This window comes from Setaria viridis, chromosome 6 (assembly GCF_005286985.2).
Source record: "Setaria viridis chromosome 6, Setaria_viridis_v4.0, whole genome shotgun sequence".
Taxonomy (NCBI): domain Eukaryota; kingdom Viridiplantae; phylum Streptophyta; class Magnoliopsida; order Poales; family Poaceae; genus Setaria; species Setaria viridis.
This window is the reverse complement of record NC_048268.2, coordinates 35,978,730-36,005,656: the sequence shown is the minus strand read 5'-3', so window position 1 is coordinate 36,005,656 and position 26,927 is coordinate 35,978,730. Positions and strand designations below refer to the sequence as shown.

General features: G+C 46.9%; 2 protein-coding genes across 6 annotated transcripts; one reads left to right on the top strand and one right to left on the bottom strand.

Annotated features, from left to right (window-relative positions):
* Nucleotides 1-11,918: 11,918 nt before the first annotated feature.
* Nucleotides 11,919-16,658, top strand: LOC117859715 (uncharacterized). Of its 3 annotated transcripts, XM_034742894.2 has the most exons (17): nt 11,919-12,037; nt 12,343-12,773; nt 12,956-13,052; nt 13,151-13,272; nt 13,503-13,556; nt 13,676-13,795; nt 13,910-14,029; nt 14,120-14,261; nt 14,368-14,538; nt 14,661-14,816; nt 15,002-15,108; nt 15,240-15,330; nt 15,435-15,576; nt 15,692-15,848; nt 15,918-16,034; nt 16,133-16,259; nt 16,373-16,658. In XM_034742894.2, exons 2-17 carry the CDS (start codon nt 12,760-12,762, stop codon nt 16,610-16,612), a joined length of 1,977 nt encoding a protein of 658 aa, XP_034598785.1. In that variant the 5' UTR covers nt 11,919-12,037; nt 12,343-12,759; the 3' UTR covers nt 16,613-16,658. The 3 variants fall into 3 exon arrangements, with proteins under 3 accessions (XP_034598785.1, XP_034598784.1, XP_072150674.1); XM_034742893.2 differs by having other exon boundaries at nt 11,949-12,773; XM_072294573.1 differs by lacking the exon at nt 12,343-12,773 and having other exon boundaries at nt 11,980-12,037.
* A 3,971-nt stretch (nt 16,659-20,629) lies between these two features.
* Nucleotides 20,630-26,265, bottom strand: LOC117860632 (uncharacterized). Of its 3 annotated transcripts, none has more exons than XM_034743988.2 (4): nt 26,034-26,265; nt 24,991-25,403; nt 24,483-24,882; nt 20,630-21,989 (listed from the first exon to the last, which is right to left on the bottom strand). In XM_034743988.2, the coding sequence occupies exons 2-4, from the start codon at nt 25,124-25,126 to the stop codon at nt 20,936-20,938; spliced, it is 1,590 nt and encodes a 529-aa protein (XP_034599879.1). In that variant the 5' UTR covers nt 25,127-25,403; nt 26,034-26,265; the 3' UTR covers nt 20,630-20,935. The 3 variants fall into 3 exon arrangements, with proteins under 3 accessions (XP_034599879.1, XP_034599880.1, XP_034599881.1); XM_034743989.2 differs by having other exon boundaries at nt 24,483-24,879; XM_034743990.2 differs by having other exon boundaries at nt 25,000-25,403.
* Nucleotides 26,266-26,927: the final 662 nt, after the last annotated feature.

Sequence of the window (26,927 nt, the reverse complement as noted above, 5' to 3'; positions counted from 1 at the left end):
AGGATTGGCCGTCCAAGCCCAAAGATCAACGTGTCTGGTGTCGGTCTGCTGGACAAGGTCAGTGTTAATGTATTGGAGGGCGCAGTGTGTACCTATGATTCTCTCGACGATGTCTGGCGTGCAAGCATGAACTGGTATGCCGTCGAGGTAGAGCCTCACTCGGTAGAAGATGCGCAGCCCCAGCGCGTGGCTTAGGCTGCGCCATGGCCGGAGGCAGATGTCGATGCCGCGCCCCCGTAAGCGCCCAACATTGCGAGCTGCCGCGCACTGGTCAGCTGTGGTGAAGCGGATGAGGAAGGGCTCGGGTTGATGAACTGCGACGATGACGTCGCCCTGCTGGAGCCGCAGTTGCTCCCGGAGCAGATCCTCAATGTCCTTGGCTCCAGCGCCGCGCGGCATGTGGATGGCCCAGGGGACAAGGGCCGTGCCCTCCCAGTCCCTGGCGTCGCGCTCCAGATCGAAGGAGTTGGGCACGATGATGGTTTCCTCATCAGGTCGGGTGTTGGGGTCGCCGATGGCCATCGGGCGAGGTGACGACGCCGGTGGCGGTGGTGGTGGCGGCGGCAGGGGATTTGGGGGAGATGTGGGATGTTGCGAGGAGTCAAAGGCAGGAGTTGGGAGCTGGCGGCAGGTGGGGTTGTGCTGTGGTCGGGGGGCAGCTGCAGCAGGTGGTCGTCGGGAAGGAAGACGCGGCTCGCGGCAAAGCTTTTGCCGGTGTCCCGAGCGGCGACACCTAAAGCATCGCACCGGGTCCCTGCACTCTGCCGCCCGGTGGTCTTGGGCCAGGCATATGAAGCATCGTCCCGCAGTAACTCGCTGGAAGGAGAGCAGAGCAGCGGTAGAAGCGCGTCTTGAATGTCCGCCGTGCGGCCGGTCATGCTCCCTGTCGCGTCGAGCTGCGCCGGGCGGCGTGCGAGGAGGTGGGCGGCGCCTGCGCTTCGTAGCTGTAGTCCACCCCTCGTTCGGCGAGGGGACGGGCGGAGGGGATGGTAGGCAGCGGGCTGGTTGTGGCTCCTCTGTGGCGTAAATGCAACGCGGGTGGGTATCGGCATTGGAGTAAAAGCTTCGTACTGGGGTGTTGGATGATGTCACCGGCCGACGGGTTGGGGGGGAGCCCCGGCGGACGGCGTCGGCGTAACTCCTTTCTTGGACAGCGTGAGCGGGCCGAGGGCGGGGCGGCGCAGGAGGATCCGGAGCAGAGGTCGCCGGATCCGGTGGCAGGCGGGGCAGATCTGGTGGGCTGGGCGGGGATCTGGTGGAAGTCGCCGGTGGGGAGGAGACGCTGAAGAAGCTGGCCCAGGTGAGGGGAGGGAGAGGGTGACAGGCGGGAGGTGAGGGGGAGGCGCGAGTGTGGGGTGGTGGCGGCCGGTGATGGGGGGCGATGCGGCGGCGGCAGCGGCGGTGAGCGGGCGGCGGGCGCGGGGGGCATGGCTACTTGTGGCCTACGTTTAGCTCTCCGGGCTAATACATGGCAATGACGGCAATGGCAAAGCGGCCAGCGCGTGGGCGACGCCGGCGGCCGAGGACGGCGCCCTCGAGTGGTGGTGCCTGCTGAGGCTCTCCGTGCCCAGCTGCCTGCCGGTGTGCCTGGAGTGGTGCTGTACGAGATCATGCATGATGCTCCTCAGCGGGGTCCCCATCGCCGATCCCGAGGCGGCGGCGGCAGCGATGCATATCCTGATCCAGACCACGTCGCTGCTCTACATCTTCCCGCACTCCCTCAGCTGCACCTTGAACACGCGCGTCGGGCATGAGCTCGGCGAGGGGCGGCCGGAGTCAGTACGTGCGCGCACCTCGCGGCCTGCGTCGGCCTCTGCTGTGGGCACGGATGTTCACCGCCTATACGCTACGCCACCATCCTGCGGCTGGTATACCGACGCCATCATCCCCTTCCGCCAATGGCTGTGCTGGATCGACTACCAACGAGGCATCATCTTCTGTGACATGTCCAAGCTGCCCACCCCTACTGTCTCCTACATCTGGTTACCTCTGGACAAGTTGCCTGTTGCCAGCAGTCGCATGGGCACATCCAGCTTCTACTACCGTGCCGTGTCCGTCGTCGACCATGGCCGTGCGCTCAAGTTCATCAATGTCACCCGCCATGATGGCATCTTCTTTGCAGCACTCGAACCCGGCACCGGCTTCACCATCACCTGCCACACCCTCGTGTTAGGTGACGGCAGCAAGGGGTGGAAGGAGGACTACACGGTCACCTCCAGTGAGCTCTGGGAGGCCAACCCTCCTGAGCGCCTCCCGCGCGGCATCCTCATGTTCCCTCAAGTCGACAAGGACAGGCGCGCACTTCCTTTTCATCGAGTTTGGATATGCCAACAAGAAGATGTGGGTGGTCACCATTGACATGAGCACTAAGATCGTGGAGTCATTCTCTCTTTTTATCAATGGGAGGGAGGGCCTTCAAACGGACGACGCGGAGTTGATCAGACTAAAGTCCGCGACTCCAAAGCCCTTCCTCCCTTGTGAGTTCCCCAAGTTCCGTTCCTCAATTTATCAAGGTACGTAATATTGTTGCTACCATTTTATCTATCACCTATTTTTCTTTTTGAAGGAACAGGAGGGGCAAACCCCTACTGAATTAAATAAAAAGGATGAAGTGCAGTACAAAATAGTTGACACGGAAGTACATGAAAGAAAGAGAAGAGACTTACAGAGCCTTCAGCCATTCTATCACCTATTTATTAGTCAATATATATAAGAGCTAGCTGCAGAATACTAAGAGCCTTGAAGCTTATGATTGGAACATAAGAACTGCTAATATATACCTCCTGTTAATTATATGCTGTTGGAAATTACTAGCAGTTACTCAAGTATACTACTTTTTATATGTTGCATTGTCTGTTATATACCTTCTGTTATATGTTGTTTTTGGCAATTATTTCCTAATTAAGTAAACAACACTTCACCAATCACCGCCTTTGCATGCTAAGCCTTAATTCTCTTGGTCAGAGTACAGAAGCAAGTTTAATTTGAACATCATCCATCCAGATCATTTTTAATTCGCCACGCTATTTATTTTATTGCAGGAAGAGGAAGCGTATGAACTGAGTCTCGCGTCCTGACAACTTCATCGCTGTATAGTAGTCTTCCCGGCCAACCATTTTGCAAGATTGAAGGAGCTGTTTCATGTTGTGGCCTAGGAACGAAGCATCTATCTTATGGTCTATTTTTATGCTGTATGAACGGATAAGTTATATCAACTTTATCGTGTGTTGTCAAAAAAGATGATTGTCGTGTGCCCAGCTTTTTTTAAGTACAATCTTTAAATTGTGTCGATCGTGTGGATGAGTCACTTCACTTGTCCTCGAACTTGCATTGCCTGTGTTGTACCAAGTTTGTATGTGAAATTTAATCTCTAAGTTTGCATGTGTTGTACCACGCACGAACACCAGAAACTGCTTTGTGATCAGCGGCCTGCAAATAAGCTGGCGTTTGGTGCCATGCGAGATAGAGAAATGATTGCTCCTCCTTGTGAATTGCTAAAAATGTTGTGAAGCATCAAGATAAATCTCCAAGCACACCTCAACGCTGCCTGCAGGCGCCTACTCTGATTGCCGCTTTGCTCTGTTCGGCCTGCTTGCTGCAAGAAAAGCTAGCAGGCTGTGCGGCATCTGCAGGAGCCTGCAGCAGCTTACGAATTGTATAACTGATCTGACGCTTACAACTTGCTATTATGATCTAACGAAAGCAGAAGGAATCCTATGACAAGTTGGAAGAACCCTTAGAATTGTCATCAGTCCTGAGCAGAGTTATTAGCATGACATTCAGGACAGGCTAGATTCAGCTAGCAACGCAGAGGCCTGATATTGCAGCAAATGCACCACGTACCAAGATTACTACATACCGCTATGATCCGACGATCGCAGGCAGCAGGAACACCTCTATTGCAAGTTGGAACAGCCCTTGCTTCAAACGTGTCATAAACCAGGTGGTTTAGAATTCGTACCATACACTAGTAAGAAGCCCAAAGAAGATGCTACAACAACTCCTGCATCAGATTCAGAACAAAAAATGTGAAAAATCCATGTTCGCCTTTCCTAATTGAAATTGGAAATATACTACTCAGGAGTCAGGAGGATCAGTAGGAGATGCATATGGCCCAAACTGACTTTTCCCCATCTTTTCTATCTAGCCCAAACTGCATATTGCCTCGTATAGAAGTTGGTGTACCCACCAATTCGTAAACCCTGAATCCGTTTTGGTCTCTACTAGAATTTGGGATCCCCGCTAGTTCGCTCCCGCACGCCTCTCTCTCCTTGCCGGCCGCTAGTTTGCTTCTTGGTGAAGGAAGGCAAGGTCGATCGAATCGGTACTTTTCTGTCTGTTCTTGAGCGAGAGACGGAGCACGGAGGAATGAGGCGGTCAGGAGGCGTGATTCAATCGGTAGAGAAGATAAGGCAGGGGTTAACTCGTCCATTCACTGAGCCTAGAAAATGAAAAGGAAGTGAAATAGAGAAAAGTGGAAAGAATCCCTCAAATCCAAAGAATTCACGGCCCGAAAGTTATATTTTGAAAGGCATGCTAATCGAGGGTTAAAAGAAGTGAGGTTTGCGAATTCGATGTCAAATATCGAAATTACTCGCCGCCCGTGGTCTGGGAATAAAACCCAAAGGGAATCTCAAGAACTCCCTCTGATGCACAATGACCGATTATATCGAATCAGAGATTCATGAGATTGATGCAGGGAATGCTACCTCTGTATACTACAATGTTGAAGTGTGCACTTCTGATTTGGGGTCAACAATATTGATTTGCTACTAGTTTCTGCCACTTCTTTTAGATTTCTGCTATCACAGTACTACATATATATGGTATTATGACCTACTGTTTGCGCCCATCCTACCTTAACTTGTGCAGGGCTCCTCGGATGAGTTCATTGATGCTAACATCCAGCTTGCTCTTGTTGTTGCAAGGAAGCTTAAAGAGCTCAAGGGGACCAAGTCCTGTGTAGTAAGTTCAAGCTTCATACGCCATCCCTGATGCAGATACGCATTAGAAGTGCAAAGCCATTCCTATCTTCTAGTTGATTTCAGGTGTTTCCTGATCAACCTGAAAAGCGCAGGGTCTCACAGTTGTTCAAGATAGCTATAGATACGGTAAACAATGCCTCATGAACAGCATTTTTGTTACAGGGTGAAAGAAAACAGTTTTTTCTGTTTGTTCTTTCCTGAATCTTTGGTAGGAGTTTGCTTATAGTAGCATGTCATTTAAATGCTCTGCTTTCTGTTTCCACTTTCTTTAGATTGAGGGTGTTACTGTCAGTTCCCTGGATGATGTGCCCACCGACCCTGTCAACAGCTTCTTCGAATCAGGCCATGTTTAGTTACCTCCCAACTTCCAACTTTGATACTATGCAAAAAGAAGATTCCCCGTCACATCAAACTTGCGGTGCATGCATGGAGTACTAAATGTAGACGAAATTAAAAACTAATTGCACAGTTTTGTTGTACTTTGCGAGACGAATCTTTTGAGCATAATTAGTCAATATTTGGACAATAATTCACAAATACAAACGAAACGCTACAGTGTGCTACAGTGCTGGCACAGTAATTTTGCATCTCCCAATTTCACCAACTAAACAAGGCCTCAATAAGAAATATCCTTGATTTTGACTTCTCAGATGACAATGAAGGTAAACTATACTGAACCAAATACATTTTGAAAGCAATAACATGCGACTCCAAGCCTAAAACGAAATTGTGGCCCATTTTATTTTGTCAGAGTTCATATCACTTCTCTGAAGTCTTCTTGTGTTTTCTTTTAAGAAACAAAGCCTTCTTGTGTGGGCATCTTACCGCATTAGTGATGTTGTGCCTTTTCGTGTGCCTGTTCTTTCATCTTACCGCAGCTCTACTACTTCCACAATTGGCTTGTGCTGCATTATGTGTTGGTGGTCAATCCCTTCACTGGGCATTTTTCTTTTCTTTTTAATTTCTGTCATTCATCTAACCAGAAAGAATAGGAATAGCTTAGGCCATTTCTTACTGCACAATTTCATTGCATTATTACCAAGACTAGAAACTAGGTAACTGTGCTGTCGGTTGAGTTTCATGGTAGGAGCAATTGCTTATGTATTTCCAAACACAAGCCATCGTCTTTGTTTATGGCACATTTATTTAAATGCTGCTAAACATCTCAGTCATGTAATTCAAAAGCATCCTGACAAGTTTCTACCTTATTTTAAGAGATGTGTCTATAAAGACATATCGGAGTTTTACTTCTAAAAGAAGTGGGATGAATTATTGCGTGACTACAACCTTGAGGACAACAAATGGATGGCAAACTTATATGATTTGAGGGTAAAATGGGCTGCTTTGTATCGTGACTTATTTACAGCTAATATGAACTCAACCCAAAAGAGCGAAGGTATGAATAATGTATTCAATAAAAGATTTCATAGAAAACTGGGTCTTTCAGAACTCCTTGAAGAATGTGAGAAGGTTTCCAGTAGTCTTCGTAATAATAAGTTGGATGAAGATTTTAATTCACATCGAAAGAGCCTAGTTACTCATATTCCTCTGTTGAAGACCGCAGCTGAGTCATATACATGGAGAATGTATAAAGAGTTTGAGGAAGAATTTAACAAACAATTTTCATTCTCTTGTAAGTTGTTGCAAGCCGAAGGGTCAATTTTGACATATACGGTTACGCATATGCATTCTGATTATGGAGCAACTGTCATATTCAACAAAGCAGATAGTACCATCACAAGTGCTTGCAGGAAGTACGAATCCATAGGTACGTATATATTCAAATTTGAAATTGCAATAATACATCTAATACAAATTGATGAAACATGGCATTCATATCTGATAGGTATATTGTGCAAGCATGCCTTCAAAGTCTTCAATGTCAACGATGTTTTCATTTTGCCTTCGCAATATATCCAGCACAGATGGACAAAATATGCAAATAGAAGATTTTATATTCAGAAATAAGGATCTGAGGAGGAAAGTTTAAAAACCCATACCGCACGTATCTCACGGAAGGCAGCATTGAAGTGTTCAAAGTCAAAAGAACTTCTTGATCTTTTGGAGGAAGCCGTGGATAAGTTGGATTTGAATGCAGATAGTTATCTAAGCAAGATGGAAGAACAATCCAATGAGGCTCCTCTTGTTTCAGCTGATTTCACAATAGATACATTTAAAGGTACAATATCGTTTAGAGTTCCTGAGGTGGTAAAAGGTGCAAAGAGTAAACGAGGGACCATCTCCCTTGAAAAGAATACAGGCAAGAAGAAGAAAAGTGCTAAAAAGAAAGGTATTGATTGTACCAATTCTAGCATTGGCACTATTGTTTTATTCTATGCTTGTATTATCAACTTTATGTGTTTGACTATAGGAGAAGAATCAAAGAATGTAGCGGAAAATAGTTATGAAGGTGCTGGTCCAGATAAATTTAGTGCTGCATTTATTTTTCATATTTATTTTGCTTGCATACTATTTTTAACATTTTCATATTCTATGATAGGATCTAAATGATGGTAGCATTGATGCTAACAGTACAATGCCACACTTCAATATGCACGGGAATTCTTCTGTCACGAGCGTTCCATATATTAGAGGAGGATGCATAAGGAGGATGCACAAGTCTCTTACTTGGGGTTGATCAAGCTGCCATAATGCAGCTGCCTGCTAGAAAATTGGATTTTGATGGACCAAAAGAAAATATGTAATGTTGCAGCAGAAATTTGTTTTTACTGATGCTTATTTTCATTTAAGCTGTGTCGGTTGGGACATGTGAACTTATCTATATTGTTTTAGAAGAATCAACCATTTATGGGATCATATAATTTGTTTTTTCAGATTACCATATTACACTCACTTCTGCTGTCATTTTTCTTCTTTTTTTATACCACAAGAGGATTACTGAACCAGATTCATACATTAAGATAGTATATATTTTTTCCAACACATCCATATATATTTCATATCAAAAGAAAATGTGATACATTGATCATCTTGTACATCTGCGATTACTACAAAGTACAAACTACAACATCAATCTATTTCAAATTGAAGGAGCCACAACAAGAATCTGACAATGGTGGAAAATGTTACAACTGCATAAGAAAATCTAGGTTGCAAACTTCCTATTTTCTGACGCAGGACACCAATCTTGTGATAGTACCATCTGGAGAGATCATCTTCAGTACTGCTGCATTATCTGCATCTATATATAGTTCAATAACCAATAGGCGAAATCATGCTGTCGGTGTAGTTGTTGTGTTGTCTATATGCCTCTCTGCAGTAGTGCCTTGCTACTATCTGTAGGTGTAGAAAACAAAGGCACGGCTGTCTAGCTGCATGAAATCTGAAGATATATACTTCCATGAGCAGGTGCCCTTAGTTAGGAAGATCAGGAAACTCTGTTGTTGCAAGATGGCTGAATTCTTCGGAGGTAAGTATCATATTCTGTCCGCATATCCTGATGCAATGTTGTATGTGCGTATAAGAGTTGATCTGACATGCATTTGTGAGCTGACAATGAATTTGGTATTGTTGCAGGATAGAACAACCCAGTCAATTGATCATGAGGGAATGAGAACGGTCTCTGCATCACGGTTCGGTACTCATGATGGTTTCGATTTTCTGAGCATTGCAGATCAAGATTTTCAGGAAGATACTAAAGGGAGCTCTGACAGCATATGCCTCCATGAGTTGCTTGAGGAGTCGCAGTCCGGTTCACCTGTTTCCTCTCCAGTGAAATTCTTTTGGTAATGTTCTGTACTACCAGCTCATCAGAAGGATCTTGGACTACGAGTTTATGTGTCCCCATGCCTTCCCGGCGGCCAAACCTGCGTGTTTTCCGAGGGCATTGGTAGCAAACTGCCAAACCCCCTCGATGAGGGCAAGCGGCGCGCCGCCGGCTCATGCTGGGCGTCGCGGCGGCGCACGGCAGCAGGTTCGACCTATCTTGCCGTCGCCGCCAGCTCCTCCGTCGAGGCCTACGTCTACGGTCTACCTCGATGCCCATTCTCGTTGCGATTCGTGAAAGCATGGAGATGCTGCCTCTTGGGCGTTCCGTCCGGCGACGCGGACGGCGTACGGCGTACGTGTACATCCGAGCTCCGCCGTGGCCTGGCCGGTGGATGTAGCAGTCAGCAAGCTCATCCAGGTTCCCTCCAGGCCGGCAAGAACGGTGTGTCAGTCTGTAGTAGGCGACGGACTAGATCGATCGGAGACCCGAGAACGTGACCGGTGCAAGTGCTGGAAGGCCGCGCGAGCAGGAGGCAGGAGCAAGGCAAGTTTCGGACTCGTTAATCTCTTGGTCTCGAATACTACTCCGTTACTTCCACAATTTTATTAGTGCACCTTTTTGTAAATCAGGAACCCCTTATCGAATTAGCGGGAGCGTCGCGTACCCTACTCAACTCAGCCGCCGCCCATCAGCCCATGGCCGCGCCGAACCGCGTCGACCAGCCGCCGGCTTCTCCCACGGCCGGGCAAGATCCAGGCGTAGCGCCAGATCAGGCCGGGCAAGATCCAGGCGTAGCGCCAGATCAAGACCCTACCCAACTCCTCAGCAAGCTGTTCGCCGGCACGACCCTTGGGATGCCCACGGACGCGCCGAATCACATCCGCCTGCAGCCACCGGCGGCGGCGGCGCCCGCCGGCGCGTCGGTTTCGCCCACGGCTGGCCCCGATCCGGGCGCGACGTCATCATATGGTGACGACCTCACTCGAGTCCTAACCTCAGCAGTGTTGGCCAAACAGCCCCTTGCGACGCCGGCGGCCCCGCTGAAGAACATCTTCGCCGGCCAGCCGCCGCCGGCGGCCGGCACGCCGGCGTTTCCCATGGCCGGCCGCGATACGGAAGTGCCGTCCTATCGTATTCGCATTCGTCCCAATAATATTAATGAGTTCCTGGAAAAACTGGTAGGCGAAGCAACGACCCCCGTGACGCCGCCCGTGGCCACGCCGAGCAGTCGCGCCACCGTGCTGGACGTTATCGCCGCGAGGATGAAGCTGGAGTTGGCCACCGTCGCTTTGATCCGGAAGAGTCATCGCATGCCGGACGATGATGAGAAGCAGGCGGGCGGCGGCAGCCCCGAGCGCGCAGCGGCGCGGCGGCGATTCAGTGTCCCCACGGACTACCTGCGCGCCGGGCAGGAGAGCCGCGAGCGCCGCCGCAGGAGGAAGATGGTGCGCCGGAACGTCCGCAGGATCTTCTCTACCCACAAGGACCGCGCGAACGACCGCGTCCTCTCCGCAATGATGGCGCGCCAGGCGACGCTGGAGCCGGTGGCTCCGCCGGCCGCCGGTGATGGTAGTGGTGCCGCTGCGTCTAAGGATGATGCTGCGGCACCATCGTCGGAGGATCCTGAGCTGGAAGAGATGCTGATGGAGCTGTCGTTCAAGGATTGATCGAGGTCACTGAGTGTGCTAGGGTTCATGCATGCTATGCTAAGAACTGCAGAAGTGGGCCGTGGTAGCAGGATTGAATCCAATTTGGCCCACTATAGCAGTATCTTCCTGTTTTATTGTTTGTTTTTTCACTTTGTTATTACTTTCTGAATAATGTTGTTGGTTAGGATTGGAGATTTGATATGTTGCTTGGACCAATGAGCAGAGTGATTGTGACTATTTTGTGTGCTCCTGAGTCTCCATCATCAGTACCCAACTCCAGTGCCAACCAATGCAAGGTTTGACACTTGAGTACTTGACAGCATGCTCCAAATCTAGTATGTACCTAACTTATTAAAAAAATCTCCTGCACTTTGTTTCTGGGCATGTACTCCCTCTGATAAAATACTGCTTATGTTTTGAACATGGAACATCTTTGTGATTTTGAATAATATTTTCTATTAGACATTCATAAGATGTAATAGAACTATGAGACTTTGGAACCGTCTTTCAAGATAGTTGTATATGCCTTCCACGTTTCTAAACTACTATATACTTGCACTAAGTCAAATTACTTTAAGTCTGACCAAATTTATAGAAAATAGCAATCATATTTATGATATCTGATATCAAATGAGTATAGCATTATGAAATATATTTTCATAGTTTATTTCTTTTAATGTGGTAGATGCTAATTTTCTTCTCTATGAAAATAACAATAATATATATGATATCAAATGAGTTCAAATTTGAGGATGGAGGGAAGAGCTATTGATGTCTAAAGTAGACCTGAGAAAAAAAAGGCCCAGCCTGACACTCATTTAAGACCCGACATGGCGCTGATTTTTTAAGAAAAAAAATCAGGTCGGCCTGGATATCCGTATTCATCCCCGAACAAGACCAAGCAAGACAATCTATATTAATTGGAATTCCTCCTCCCTCTAATCGTATACTAGAATGAGCTTGGTCAGAACAATAAAATGAATTATGTTTACACTGAAAATTGATGGGTGGCCTGGCGCGAGTCCGAGCCCGGCCTGCAATGGGCCCTATTTCATCAGCCCGATAGGTTAATGGGTGGGCTTGGGAAAAGATTTCAAGCCTGAAAGAAATCGGGTTTTTTTGCCGGCCGAGCCCAGCTCGTAGTTTGCTCAGGTCTAGTCTAAAGTTTCAAAAGTTTGGGTAGATATTATGTAGAAGTAGTTATTCATGGTCAAAGTTTCAAAATTTTGGGTAGATATTATCTAAACGTAGTTTATGCATGGTTAATGTTTCAAAGTTTTCTATCTAAAATAGACATTTATTGTTAAAGTTTAAAATTTTGATTACAGATTATCTAAAATGTCAAGTATACATTTATTTATAACGAAAGAAAATACAAGTGCCAAAACAGCGGCACCTTTTGCTTCTGGTACTATATTGGGAGGCTTCTAGATGGGAGCCAAGTCAGCATTGGCACTTAATCGAGGGCACATGCATGTTAAAATAAGGTCATCAATGGATTCTGGCCAAACAATGGGGCTCTGGTTTTCTTTAATACAATCACGGCGCAGTGATAGGAATGGCCAACCTTGTCGCATTTGTTAATCGAAATAAATCCTGTGGAGTTCCTCTTTCTCCAGTGCCTGCCTGCTTCATCGACCTGTTGGTGCTGGTCCTGCAAACTCCAATCCAAGGTACCATGCCACGACTATGCTCTTGCAATTCCTGTTCATTTGTCTCGACCTCTTGTGGATTATATTATATTATATTCTTGGGTTTCTTTCTCCTTGTCCTTGCAAGCTTTAACTAGTTCGTTCGTCCTAATACGTAATTAGTAGCTAGAAAGAATCAAATAAACTTGGAGCCGTTTCCTGCTTCAACCAAACTTGCAGCAACTAATTTGGCCGGCCATAAAAATTAGCACCCGTTTTTCTCGTTTAGATGGTCGTTGCCAAACATTTTTGCATTTCCGTGCTAAGCTTTGCACGAATCTGGGCAGGAACTAATTGCTGAAACTCTGATCAGCCAAACTTCACAAATCCAGCAAGACTGCTTCAAGGCTGCAGCTGCCAGCATCGTTTAATTGCATCCATCTTTCGCCGTGGCCACAAGCCAGTCAGCCACTTCCACCTTTCGCCATTCCTGCAGCGCGCTTGCCAGCAAGTCACAAGTGTCCCTGCCGACCAACCACCAGGAATTAAAGACGCGGACGAGGGCCGGCCGGGGGACGCCATTGCCGCCCTCCTCCATCTCCTCCTCATCCTCCTCCTTGGCTTCAACTCCACTCCTCGCATGCTTGCTTTCCAACCCAAGGGATAACTAACCGCCCGTCCAAGCGCCTCCACACACGTACGTCCCAACTGCACCGAGCAAGAACAGCAACTAGTGGAGGACGACGTCGATCTGTCCATCGCCCATGGGGAAGCTTAGGTACTACTGCTCCTGCTAATCACATGCGTATGCGCACACACACTTGGGCAATGCCGCCATTAATACTGCTCCGAGCTTTCTCCAGCCAGTTTCTATATATACGCACAAGAACATGGCGCTGGCTTCTTGCCTCTCATCTCTCTCGCTCTCGTATGCATGCGTTCGTCTGTGTCTGTCTGAAGCTGCAGGAGCCTCTGCTGCATGGGCCCTCCGTCGCCGGCCGGCGCCGGCGCCGTCGACGCCACCGACGGCGTCAGGGTCAAGGTCAGCAACCGATATGTGAGTCCCCATCCGCCTGCACTTGAGCCAATTGGTTTTGTTAATTATTTGCAGGATTGGTGTCCGTGTGATGGGAATCTGTTGATTTGGGTGTGCAGGTTGAGATAAAAAATGGCATCTTTGAGCTGACGCTGTCCAACCCGGACGGGATCGTGACCGGCGTGCGCTACAATGGTGTGGATAATCTCATGGAGATCCTTAACAAGGAAGACAACAGAGGGTGCGGTACCAACTTCTAGTTACTTTATTTTTGCTTCAAAATCCTTATCACTTTATTCTTTTTATCTCCACTTTTTCTATCTTTTGTATAGCTCGCTCAATTAAGATTGCTGCTAATTGGATTTTGGCACAGTTAAAAAATGTACTTCATTCTTCAGTTATTGGTTATACATGCAAATTTGATGCTGAAACAGAGTTGACCAAGTGTAATGCTGCTGCATGTTCCGTCAGGTACTGGGACCTTGTTTGGAACCCACCAGGACAGAAAACCGGCATCTTTGATGTGTAAGAGATCTCTTAATTCAAAATTTAGACTTGGCTAGTGCCTCCCTGTGAATGTACTTTGCTTCTGATTCAGAAAAAAAGAATCCCAAATGAATCTGAAATGGAGCATTCCCTTGCAGGATCAAAGGCACTGAGTTCCGCATCATATACCACGATGAAAACCAGGCTGAGGTCTCCTTCACCAGAAATTGGGATCCTTCCCTTGAAGGCAAAGCTGTCCCCTTGAACATCGATAAGAGGTGAATGCTGAACAAACATATCAATTCAGCAATTCTCATCACTTCAATTCATTGATAATAAGCGAAAATGAAAGATAACATGTTAAGCAGAGCAAATGTTCCTGTACATTACAGGTTCATCGTTCTCCGGGGTTCTTCAGGATTCTACACCTATGGAATCTATGAGCATAAGGAAGGATGGCCTGACTTTGGCTTGGGAGAGACGAGGGTGGCTTTCAAGCTCCGGAAAGACAAGTAGGCCTAGTTATCTGCATTTTGTCCAGTTCACTGAATGTCTGAATGTTGCTGTCTACTGAAGCCATCTATGCTTTTGTGCAATTTCAGGTTTCATTACATGGCATTGGCTGACAACAGGCAGAGAATTATGCCAATGCCCGATGACCGACTGCCTCCCCGAGGCCAGCCATTAGCATACCCTGAGGCCGTGCTCCTTGTGGACCCAATCAATCCTGATCTCAGAGGGGAGGTAAGCTGGCCTAATAACAGAGAAAAAAAGATAATATATGCTGCCTATCCATGGTGAATAGCTGACTGCATTTTAAATCTGAACATTGCTCATAATGTCTGTCAAGGTTGACGACAAGTACCAGTACTCTTGCGAGGACCAGTACAACAATGTCCATGGATGGATGTCATTCGATCCTCCCATCGGCTTCTGGCAGATCACTCCAAGTGATGAGTTCAGGACAGGAGGACCCCTGAAGCAGAATTTGACCTCTCATGTTGGCCCCACTACACTGGCTGTAAGTTCAGGCAACCAGGCATTTACCATGATCCGGAACCTACTAAGAGTCTGAACCAGAGCTCATATTATTTGCTCATATGCAATTTATTCTTCTGAATGTTTTCTTCCATCTGACTACAGATGTTTCTTAGCGCACATTATGCGGGGGATGACCTTTCACCCGTGTTTACCAATGGAGAATACTGGAAAAAGGTCCATGGACCGGTATTCATGTACCTTAATTCCAGTTGGGACGGAAGTGACCCAACTATGCTCTGGGAGGACGCAAAAGTTCAGGTGACAATAATTCAGATTTCCTGATAAAAAAAAATCAGATTTCAGACAGAGTAGCTACCAATTACTAGCTACATATTATTATTTTTTAAACGAAACTACTAGCTAATTATCTTTTCCACGTGCTACGAGTACTACAGAACTGTGAAGCAACTTTATTTTATTTATGTTTTCCCTTGTGTCATCAGATGATGATTGAGAAAGAAAGCTGGCCATATAGTTTCGCACTTTCAGAGGATTTTCAGAAGACTGAGCAAAGAGGTTGCATCTCTGGTAGATTACTAGTTCGAGACAGGTATCAAGTGCCACCAGTTTCCAGTTTCTCCGGCAACTAAATTATAAGATTACAGTAACTTGAAACTCTTTAAGTGCCCCTGATGCAGTTAAAATCCTTTTACACCACTTATTAACCATCGTGTCATTTAGGTATATAGATGATGAGGACCTTTATGCCTCCGGAGCCTATGTAGGCTTGGCCCTACCAGGAGAAGTTGGATCCTGGCAAAGAGAGTGCAAGGTAAATTAGCATGCCATGTACATTCCCTGTTTCTGTTCATATAAAATGAGTTGCTTTTTAGTTTCAGGGTATTCAGCTTATTCTCGCACACTGCATTTCCACAGGGATACCAATTCTGGTGTAGAGCAGACGTAGATGGGAGCTTCTACATAAGGAGCATTGTAACTGGGAACTACAACCTGTATGCATGGGTTCCCGGTTTCATAGGGGACTACAGATTAGATGCTACACTGACCATAGCTTCAGGTAAGCATCTTTTTTTTTTTTGAGGAAAATTCAGGTAAGCATCTTCAGTTGGCTGGCGCGCACACATTCCTGCAACTTTTAGCGATCTCCTGATGTATTCGGTATTGACATGCAGGGGATGATATTTATCTGGGTGACCTTGTGTATGAACCACCAAGAGACGGTCCGACGATGTGGGAGATTGGAGTACCTGATCGATCCGCCGCTGAGTTCTATGTCCCAGACCCTAACCCCAACTATATCAATAGACTGTACATCAACCACCCTGACAGGTCAACTGAAACCTATACCGATCATCATCCTTATCCTATAGTCTTCTGAACGGTCACCGGTGATTGCAGGTTTAGGCAATACGGACTTTGGGAACGATATGCAGAACTATACCCAGACAGTGATCTGGTGTACACAATCGGCCAGAGCGACTATAGCACCGATTGGTTCTATGCTCAAGTTAACAGGTGCAGTTTGTTGTGTCCTTCAGATAAAACTGTTTGCACAAAGATAAATATGATTCACTTCTACCAAGTGCTAACACCTGTGCCTGTCTCCACATCAGAAAAGTTGATGACAACACTTACCAACCAACTACATGGCAAATCAAGTTCACTCTTGACAGTGTGAGTCCAGGCAGCACCTATAAGTTCCGAGTGGCGCTTGCGTCTTCGGCACGCGCTGAGTTGCAGGTTACTTCAGAAAGAAGATATTGCTCTTCCCTATCTTCTTCTTCTTCTTTCCAGTTTTCTCTTGTCAGATGTCCTCACTGAAATATTCATGCATGATAAATCTTCTTGTGCAGGTTTTCTTTAACGATCAGAACAGGGGTGTTCCTCACTTCGCCACCGGGCTGATCGGCAGGGACAACGCCATAGCAAGACATGGGATCCATGGGCTATACTGGCTGTTCAACATCAATGTGGATAGTGCCTGGCTTGTCCAAGGGATGAACACAATCTACCTGAAGCAGCCCAGGAACCAGAGCCCATTTCAGGGGCTGATGTATGACTACTTGCGTTTAGAGGGACCGTGTGGCTGCTAATCTATTGTACAACAACTAACTAATGGTACGTGTAATTGCGTTGCTAGTTGATGTGGAAATACAACCGAACTCCCTCCGTCCCAAATTGTAGGTTGTTTTGATATTTTTACATTAATAGATTTTGCTATGTTCAGGTGCGTAGCAAAATTTATGATCTACAATTTGAAACGGAGGGATTATTATACTGGAGTTATATAGCTTAGGCTAGTTGATGAATTATCTCATTTAGCCGTGCAGCTGGTGCTGACCATTCAGTCTAAGCTGAGTAGCTGACCTAGCTTGCCTTACCTAGTTTCTGTACGTGTCAATGCAAGTAGAATTGCAGTGAAGCTAAGTACGTATACGTATTATGTACTATTCAGTGGTATATCCATCCTCTGTTTCTATTCTTTTTTATCTTACGAAGCAGTGTGACCTACATGTCGTACCTTTCTGCAAGCAATGAAGCTGCAAAAGTGGGCTGAATACCATAACAAAATTAGGACATCTAGTTAAAAATAAGTCATATTTAAATTTTGGCCATCAATATCTTTTTTGTGGATATTTTAGTGACCCCTCAACTCTTTAATTTGTCTAATTTTGAGACCAACTCCAATACCATATACCCCAATTTTCAGTTCCATCTGAGGTTCGCAAAAAAAAAAACCAAAGTTCCATCTAGCTTTGGCATCTGAGTCCAATCAAAACGGTTTAGGATGGGCGTGGTAGTGATTTTTGAAACTATACAAGATAAAAATTATTTAAATGGGGGAAAATGCTCAAACACCTCAAACCATTTTAGAAAAGAAAATGAATTCTACAATATTCAAATGAATTATTCGATAAATATTAATGATAAATTTGCATATTTATTGAAAGATAGTAGAACTTGTACCACGAGATTTATTTATTTTTATGAGATTCTTGTTTTACATAAAATTGGAACAAATTAGACGTAGTGTTAAAGCTAAATATAATGAACTATCGGTCGATAGATCCCCAGTAGCCGCAAGGAAGGAAGAAGACGGACTCCTACTAGGAATTCTCTGTAATCCTACTAGGACTCATACCACGTAATCCTACTAGAACTCCTACCTTGTAACCGACTAGTAATCCCACCCCCCAAGTATACGAAGGATGGCAAGGGTCCCTAGATCGGTAGGCAAAGACATTAGAGAACCACAACAGAGGACCAAATCCTCAATACCAAACAACACTCAAGCGTAGGGCGCAATATACTCCACCAAACAGGACGTAGGGTATTACGCTACTCTGGCGGCCTGAACCTGTATAAATCTGTTTCTTGTGTCCTTGCTTTTACCTTTGAGTTCTAGGTCCAACGATCCCCCACCAACTAATCTACTACCTCGGGATACCCCTCGGTAGGTTGCCGGTATAAAACACCGACATCTGGCGTGCTAGGTAGGGGTGATCGTTGAGATCATCAGGCGAGCTTGAAGGACCTCATCATCAAGATCAATCTAGTCGAAGTGGCGCGTTCATTGTCCTATGCTGACTATTAGCAAGCAAGATCGGCGAGTTGATATGCCTCAAACCGTTGGATTTTGCATCGTGGGTAGCGTCAAGTCCAAGATGGAGTATGATTCAATCAGAGCTCTAAGTACAAATCGTGGTAGCCAGCCAACAGTTCGAGGTCGAGGTGATTACCATGTCGAGTCCAAAAGGGAATAAATCTCATGGAGTACTATGGCAACTCCGAGTCAGTATCGGTCAACACACAGAAGAACACACACAAGGATCAGGCGGAATAACCTCTTCATGTTTCCGCTGACTTCCGTGCCGAGGAAGGAAATCTGTGGAATTATGCTACATGCACACACGGGAGGCCACCAGAAGGCTTCAAGTGCTTCGCGGCAACACCAACAATTGGCAACACCGACTCGCTGCCGACTACTTTGACTACTCATCTCGACTAGAAAATTAGTCAGGGCAGACTTCACACCGTCGACAACTAGTCGGAATCGACTCCGATTAATTGGCTTCATCAACAACCATCGAGCCTTCACGACGACCGCTATGGCTTCATCCAGAATCATCTACGAATCAAGCTAAGTCATCTTTTTAATTATTTTACATAATTTTTTCAGTTTGTTTTCCGCATGCAGGGCAATGCACCAACTACTTATTTGCGTACACCTCTCAACGGGAATTACCCTTCAGAGATACACTATGCCAATTATTCCCGAGGCATGTTAACCAACAGCCATGGGCTTGGTACACCGAATTACGAAGGCTATCGCCATGAGTTTGGTGCACTGAGTTCCAGAAGCTCCGCCACATCCTTGGTGCACTGAGTGCTGGAGGCTTGTAGCGGTTACACCCTAAGGAGACACAAATCCTATACGCGGCAACACACGCTCTCCTCGCCAAAAAGGCAGAAAAGTCTTAATGACTACTTTACGCGTAATCGCACAGTCTTTTTATCGCAATGCCGACTACTTATTTTAAATATCTTCTCTTAGCGGTTGTTAATCTACTTGAGTAGAACACGCCTAAATCTATGAAAGCCTCGGATCTTCAGTCAGGCCTAAACGCTATGACGCGTACATGAGATAAAGATCTCCGACGCGAAGCAGCAGTACCAATACGCGTACACGAGACAAAAACCTCACACACAGTGGGAATGGCTAAACAGGTACTGGGATCCTAAACGTAACAGGCTAACTACTCTAGGAAAAATATGGCTGAGCATGACACACAACATTTAAATTATATTCATCACTGAACAAATTTTAGTAGTTCCAAAATTCTACAATATGCTACATAATGCATGCATCTCCTTTTGTAGGTCAAGCTTCGGCGATGACTCTCCAGGACGCTCAGCGTACCTCCAATAGCTCCGCTAGCTCCTAGGCTCGGGGGCTAAGCACCAATACTACTCGAAACATCTCCAATGACTCAGCTAGCTTCCAAGCTCGGGGGCTAAGTGCCAATAACTACTTGACGTAGCTCCTACAGCTCACCTGACGCATAAGCTCGGGGGCTGGACGCCGCAAAACAACTCAGACGACAACTAGCATGAAGACTAAAGCTCGCTAGACCCTTGAATTGATTATTTAATTATTCCAGGGCTCAGGGGCTGATAAGCTACACCCAACAGTTGATTTTTTTCAAGATAAAAGAAGAAGATTCAAGATTTTATTGACCCGCAGCCTAATTGTTCGATTCAACCGACCTAAGGCTCGGGGGTTACTCCATATGAAGTGCGACTTCCGCTGCCCTCCATATCACATTCCAAAGATGAAGATTACAAAATCAAGATGATCAAAGGCTTGAGCACACCATAGCCTCATGACAGCTTTGAAGAACTTTGAAGATTCAGCCAAACAAAAGTACTCGAGGAGCACTAATACTACTCGGTGAGGATCTGAAAAGTACTCGAAGACTACTACATTCGACTATAAAGCGCTCGAGGGCTTATCGGGGATAGATCCCCAGTACCCGCAAGGAAGGAAGAAGACGGACTTCTACTCGGATTTCTCTGTAATCCTACTAAGACTCATACCATGTAATCCTACTAGAACTCCTACCTTATAACCGACTAGTAATCCCGTCCCCTCAAGTATATAAAAGAGGGCAGGGGTCCCTAGATCGGTAGGCGAAGACCTCAGAGAACCACAACAGAGGACCAAATCCTCAATACCAAACAATACCCAAGCGCAGGGTGCAATATACTCCACCAAACAGGACGTACGATATTACGCTACTCTGGCGGTCCGAACTTGTATAAATCTATATCTTGTGTCCTCGCTTTTACCTTCGAGTTCTAGGTTGCCAGGTATAAAACACCGACGCTATATCATCAAATCATTTTTAAAAAAAAGTCAAATCTTAATATACAAGATTTACCGAAATTCAGGTTAAGTGTAGCTAACAATTCAAACAATACAAAATCCCTACCCAGGGTACTCATCAGAGATATTACTGAACAAAAACTATGTCACTGCTGCTTCAGTCAGATAATGCAGACCAATACTATGTATCAGAGCCAAATTTAACTAAGTATAGACACAGACATTTAACGAATAATGTTCCGGCCAACTGCTATTATTACTTGATCGATTCCATGTTCTTCAGAAGCTACACTACACTACAATACATCCCATCACCAATTCACAATTCAAAAACATAATGCAACATGGATCAAATCACCATTGTATTCACCATGCAGCATATACCATAAGTAACACATGATGATGGTTTGATGGCCTCATCATCACCATCCACCAACCAATGCAACTCCATGAACCCTAGTCAGTGTAGCTAGGCTGCTGCTAGCTATATGCATGCAATCCTTGCCTTTGTTGTTTTTTATCCGATCTCCTACTTCATTTCAGGGTCCAATGAGCCCATGCCAATGCCCGCGGCGCCGTGCCGCAGCGGCAGCCCCGCCGCGCCGCCCATGCTCCGCACGACGCCGCCGCCGACGCCGAGGAAGTCTCTCGTGCTCGGCTTGCCGTCGTCCAGGCCGGGGAAGCCGCTGCTCCCGGAAGCGGCGAGCGAGTTCATCAGGTCCCGGAACTGGCTCTCGTTCTCGGCCTGTGAAGCGCTCCTCGACGAGCTCTCCCCGGCCATGAACCCGGCTGCTCCGGCAGCTCTCCCGTTCAACGCGCCGCCGCTACCGAGCCCCTTGAGCAGAGAGTTCGCGCTTCCGCCACCGCCGCCGCTCGACGTCGCGCCCATCTGAGCGGCCTTCTGCAACAGCGCTGTCGCCGACATCTGCGGCGGCGCGACGGTCCCAGCTGAGTTGTACAAGGATGAAGAGAAGCCGCCGCCGCCGCCGCCTGTCATTTGGTTGCCCATTAGGTTCCCGGAGAAGATGGCCGCGGACTCGGTGTTGGCGCTGCTGTTGCCGTGCTCGCCGCCATCGCCGCGGCCGTTCCCGCCGGCGGCGCCGTTGAACTGGCCCGGGAAGACGAGGCGCGCGTCCTGGCCGCCGCTGCTCGCGCCCGAGAAGAACCCCAGGTTGAGGAGGCCGTTGCTCCCCGGCTGGCCGTGCTGCTCCGGCAGCTGCATCAGGCCGTGGAAGGCCGGCTTGCCGTGGAGCAGCGAGGTGTGTCCCGGTTGGCTCTGGTTGCCGTCCTCAGCGCCGCCGAGGTAGAACGGCGAGGAGGACGACGACGCCGGCTGCGCGCCGCGGAACGAGGTGGAGGTCGGCATGAGGTGTTCGAACTGCGCCGCCGGATTGCCGCTGATGGCGGTGGTGGCCGAGGAGTGGGCCTGGTCTTGGAAGGATTGCAGCTGGGAGGCGGCCATTCCAGAGAGGCCGAAGGCCATGCCGCCGGCGCCGTACATGCCGGCGCCGATGGGCGGCACCCTTGCATTCTCCTGCGCCAGTGCGTCGCAGAAGGCACGGTGGGTGATGAAGCTGTCCCTCCTGCGATTGGCGCCCAACCAAAGAAAAACACATCAAAGGCTAATCAGACAATTACTCTTTGTAATAAACTGAGTGTAAAAAAACAAAATATTTTGAAACTGAATCACAGTAGTTCCTGCACTGCAGATGATGATTCTTCAACTACAATGAACTATATATAATATTTGTGCAATTTAATATGAAATAGCAAGCATGTTGATCCATGGGCCTTGGAAAAAGGTGAATGAAAATAATGCTAATTTAACACTTGGAAAACAACAAACTGAAATTTTAATTAGAAATGTCAGGGAAAATAGTAAACTACATATTAGCCATGATTTTTTGCGGCGTCCAACTGATATTGGGAAATAAGAAATAACTCCTTTTATATATGAGTTCCTAAATATGGGTATAGTTCATGTGAGTTTTCAAACGTCATTAGTGGTATCATAATGTGATAACACTTGGATAAGGGGGATCAACGATGAATCAATTCAATTGCACGGGCCAAGCTGAATCAAAATAAAGCATGTACCGGTACCCATTCCCTAGCTTTGTAATAATCAGATACTATTACATGTTAGTGAACCAAACATGCTCTTAAGAGACGTTTGTTGAAAGAATTTGAAAAAATGAAAATGCTGAAGTGTTTTGAACAGTTGTTGCTAAATTCCGGAACTATTAATAATCAGGTTAAAAAATTTTGCCAGGTTTTTTTTGGAACATTTTGCCAAGTTTTCGATCAAGAGAAACTGAACTACACATTTAAAAAATCACTGTAGTTTTCTTAGAAATTGTTGAGATAGGTTTTAAATAGCGCTGATGTTGAAAGAACATCCCTAGCTAGCTATACTACTAGCTAGGGGAATATCACCGTACAAATTAAAGGACCTCAGAAAATTATGACTTACATTCAGGTAAGTTTCGCTTAGTAATTATTATTAACAGACTACGCATTAGTAGCCATCCTTTGAGAAAATATCTAATAGCTAGGTTTTTGAACAAAGATACAATAGATGTTTTGTATGCTATTGTGTAGATGTTAACTGCTGGGTAGTACAGTGATTAAACTTGACATTTTATTAGTTCTTTTGGGTTGACTGGAAGAACTAATTTCTGTTCTGGATGGGAGGTTACAAAGTGCAGACCATGAACAGTGGTATGTGTCCAACTTATTCTTTAGGAAAACACCCCTGATTGTTAGTAGCAGTCAGTCTTTATTCTTTGGGAAAATATCTAATTGTGTAGAAGTGCAGTGAGCAACTGGACTTAGCTTTACAATTAGTACAATGATTGAATTCACTTTGTACTCGTGCTTTTGGGTTGACTGAAAGAACTAATTTCTGTTTTGGATGGGATGTACGTACAAAGTGGAGACCATGCATGAACATTGAACAGTGCTATATATGTGTCCAAAAACAAACCCGAAATGGAAAGGGAAAACTGACGGAATTAAGAAATTTCCCTGCCCCAGCAGCAAAATGCAGTTCATACCCCCTTTAGCTAGCTAGCTAGGATCCAAATACATAGTGACATGGAAATTTGCAAGTATATCTTTACCATATTTGATGCGTTTACATGAACAGAAGCACAGCAAAAATCCTATATCGAGTGGTATCTGTCGTCCTCCCCTCGCACGCATCGATCCCTTCGCCTGCATGCAGTCGTCGTCGTTTCAGACGAACAGGGACGACGACGACGACCGCCATGAAAAGAATAGAGAGGGAGGGAGCAGTGTCGCTGCCTGCAGGCATGCGCGATGCATCCCATCCGGGCGTCACGGTCACATGAGAACAGGCCACAGAGCAGGGCTAGCTGCCATGGCCGTGGTGGTGGCGAGACATGCATATGTCATCACGTGAACAGGTGGGGATCCCATCCATGGATCGGAGCAGGATGCGGATTCCGAGGTGAAAAAGGAGGCTGGCTTTTGTCTTCTTCTCAAAACGACCATGGCATGCACTGCAGCTAGCTGCTGCAGAGACAGGAGGGCTAGCAAGCAGTTCACGTGTGACCACCCCTTTCTCTCTCTACCTACGACATCTCTCTCTCTCGCTCTACAACTCTTTCTCTCTCTTGGATTGGATGGTCCAAGCGCGCAAAGGGGGAATTGGAATGGAATCCGAGTCCAATTTCCAAACAGAAAGTGCGCAAGAAGCAGCCCAGCAGCACGGGCGCAGAAAGCAGGTGTCTTGCTTGCCGGCCAGTGACAACCCTAACCCTAACTCCAATGCATCAAATCACCATGGATCTCGCGTGCCTTTCCGTGCCTGAATTCATCATGACCCAATCATGCATGCCTCACCTCACAGCATAGTATACACACATTTAAAAAAATATATCAAAAGCTAGTAGTAGTACTACTTCGTTGTAATAAGTCTAAAAAACAACAACAGTAACGAACGAATTTCAAGTTTGGGAAGAACTGGGAAATTAAACTGAAATTCGATTGCAATCGGATCGAAGACGACGACAACGACAACGACCACGACGACGAAGAGCAAGCATACGGACCTGGAGAAGAGGGTGCCGCAGTCGCATCTGTACTCCCTGGTGCCGCAGGTCTTGGAGTGCGCCTTCCAGTCGGACTGCACGGCGTATCGCTTGTTGCACTTGTCGCACTTCCACTTCTTCTCGCCGTGCTTGCGGCAGTAGTGCTTCTTGATGCCGGTGAGGTCGCCGAGCGCCCTCGACGGGTCGTGGTGCACGCACGTCGGCTCCGGGCACAGGTACACCCGCCGCCGCGTCTCCTTGGGGTTCTTCTGCTTCAGCTTCCACGGCAGGTTGTGCCCGCGCCGGTGGAGCTGCAGGTTCTGCTCCCGCTGGAAACCCTTGTTGCACACCTCGCACACGAACCGGTTCGTCGCCAGCAGCGTCTTGGGAGACAGCGCGATCACCTCCGCGTCAGGATCTTCTGATGGGCCGCGTGCGTGTGTATTAGTATTATCGTATGAATATGGATTTGGAAGGTAATCGCGAGATCAATCGTATCAATAAAAAAAGGATCGGAGGCGGTACTTGCTTGGGTTACCGGGCTGATTCCTCTTCTTCTTTGGCGCCGGCGGCGCGGCAGGAGGAGGTGGCGCCGCCTGCTGCGGCGGCGGCCGCGGCTGCATCTGCGCGTCGCCGAGTCCGAACAGGTGGGCAGACGCCGCCATGTCTGTCGTCTTGGCTCTCAGCTGATGATGGGAGTTGATTCGATTGGCACGGCACCAACAACAAGACCTGCTGGTAGTTTGTCTTGTGCCGGAGTAGAGACCGAGAAGAAGCAAGCTAGCTACCGGCCGGTCACACTGGCTAGTCCAAGTCACGCCGCAGTGTGGCAGCTTGACTGTGTCCTCCTCTGCGTGTGTATCTCTCTTCTCTTGGACACTAGCTTAGCCTACCTGATGACGACTCTGTTAGCCTCCGGCTTCTTCTGCACGGCCGATCGATCTAGAAGACAAACGAGAGAAGAGGCAAATTAAATGGTGTGAGGCAAGTAACCTTACATACACAAAAGAAAATTCCACCATCTATATATGTGTATAGCCATCCAGCATGGACTGATGGATAGATAGAAAGATGGATGGAATGATAGATCATGTGCTAGGACACACTTGAGTGACTGGAGATGTGGAGCATGCATGAGCATGGACATGGATGGATGGATCTGTCATCTGTGTGTGCTAGCTACAACACCCAGAGAGCCACAGAGGACAAAGTAAAGTAAAGTAGCTCCAAATCGTCTCTAGGTACAAAGCAACAAGAAATTAAAACTAGCGATGAAAAGAAAGTCCAAACAAACCTAGCTGCAGCTGTTGCACTTGCAAACAAGGCGCAAAAGAGGAGCAGCTAGGTGTAGCACAAAGGGAGCTAGCGAGCAGGTGCAGCTAGAAACACGGCGCCCATGGAGAAAGAGCAAAGAGATATGATGCAAGAAACCAAAGCACCAAACAAACAAGTAACACATATAACACTATATAATAGAACAATCGAACGGAAGAATTAAATACTAGACAGAAAACACAACAATCCTTTCGCAAACAAGTAGATGAACAAATCGAGGTTCCATCAAGCACGAACCGGATGATTAACGAATTCTGAAAGGCGATTGTTGGAGATGGGGCGAAGCTACGGGGATGGAACTGAAGCTAGCAACCGGAGCATGCGCCTCTCTTGGAACACGGAAGGGAAAGGGGAGGGAAGGAGGAGGAGGAGTATGAGTGGTGGTTGGTTATGAGCGAGCAATTCCCTATCGCCTCATGGCTCTCCTCCGCTCCGCTCAGCTCGATGGCTCCAACTAGGGAACGAAAGGGCCGCTTGGGGGTGAGGCCGGTGAGCCATCGGCGACAGTGACCTAGACGGTGGGGCCCGCGTGTGCCCTGTCTGGGACCACCTCAAGATGCTCATCCCTTTCAACTTCTCTGTAGATGATGTTAATCTGCTGCGCTTGTTGCTCGTCAGTTAGCCTATTTACCATTTAATCGTATGTGTACGTCTATACTGTAACGAGAAGATTGTATATGGAAAATTGACCTGAAACAGGGAAGTAATATAAAAACTACTAGAGATACATGTCACTGTACAATGGTCTACAGATGCATGGCCCTAGCTATAGCTAGATAAACCACTGACTGAGAACCACAGGAAATTCTTTCGCTTATCTTGTATTCCACACACGTCTCATCCGGACGGGGAGAAAAAGACAACGCCAGCTGATGGTAATTTCATTCTCCTCGTGGAACTATCCGATCCATGTACATTACATATATGCAAAACATTCCATGCATGCTACATATACTTCTCGTATGGCAATTTCATAGTAAAATTATACTACAGTATTTGTTGACAGGAGCACATTTAATCTGATCAAAGCCTCGCAAAATTTCTCCATGTTTGCTCAATTACTGGTCTCATGAACTGGAAATGATGTCAAATAATGTCATCCAAAAACATAGAAAGCTATCTAGTTTAACA

What these genes read in the sequence shown, in the direction of transcription:
- LOC117859715 (XM_034742894.2), top strand. An exon ending in TCAAGGTCAGCAACCGATAT is followed by an intron (nt 13,053 to 13,150) that starts GTGAGTCCCCAT and finishes TTGGGTGTGCAG; the next exon opens with GTTGAGATAAAAAATGGCAT. An exon ending in ATCCTGATCTCAGAGGGGAG is followed by an intron (nt 14,262 to 14,367) that starts GTAAGCTGGCCT and finishes ATGTCTGTCAAG; the next exon opens with GTTGACGACAAGTACCAGTA.
- LOC117860632 (XM_034743988.2), bottom strand. Translation starts at nt 25,126, where the DNA reads ATGGCGGCGTCTGCCCACCTGTTCGGACTCGGCGACGCGCAGATGCAG. An exon ending in GAATCAGCCCGGTAACCCAA is followed by an intron (nt 24,883 to 24,990) that starts GCAAGTACCGCC and finishes GCGGCCCATCAG; the next exon opens with AAGATCCTGACGCGGAGGTG. An exon ending in TGCGGCACCCTCTTCTCCAG is followed by an intron (nt 21,990 to 24,482) that starts GTCCGTATGCTT and finishes CGCCAATCGCAG; the next exon opens with GAGGGACAGCTTCATCACCC.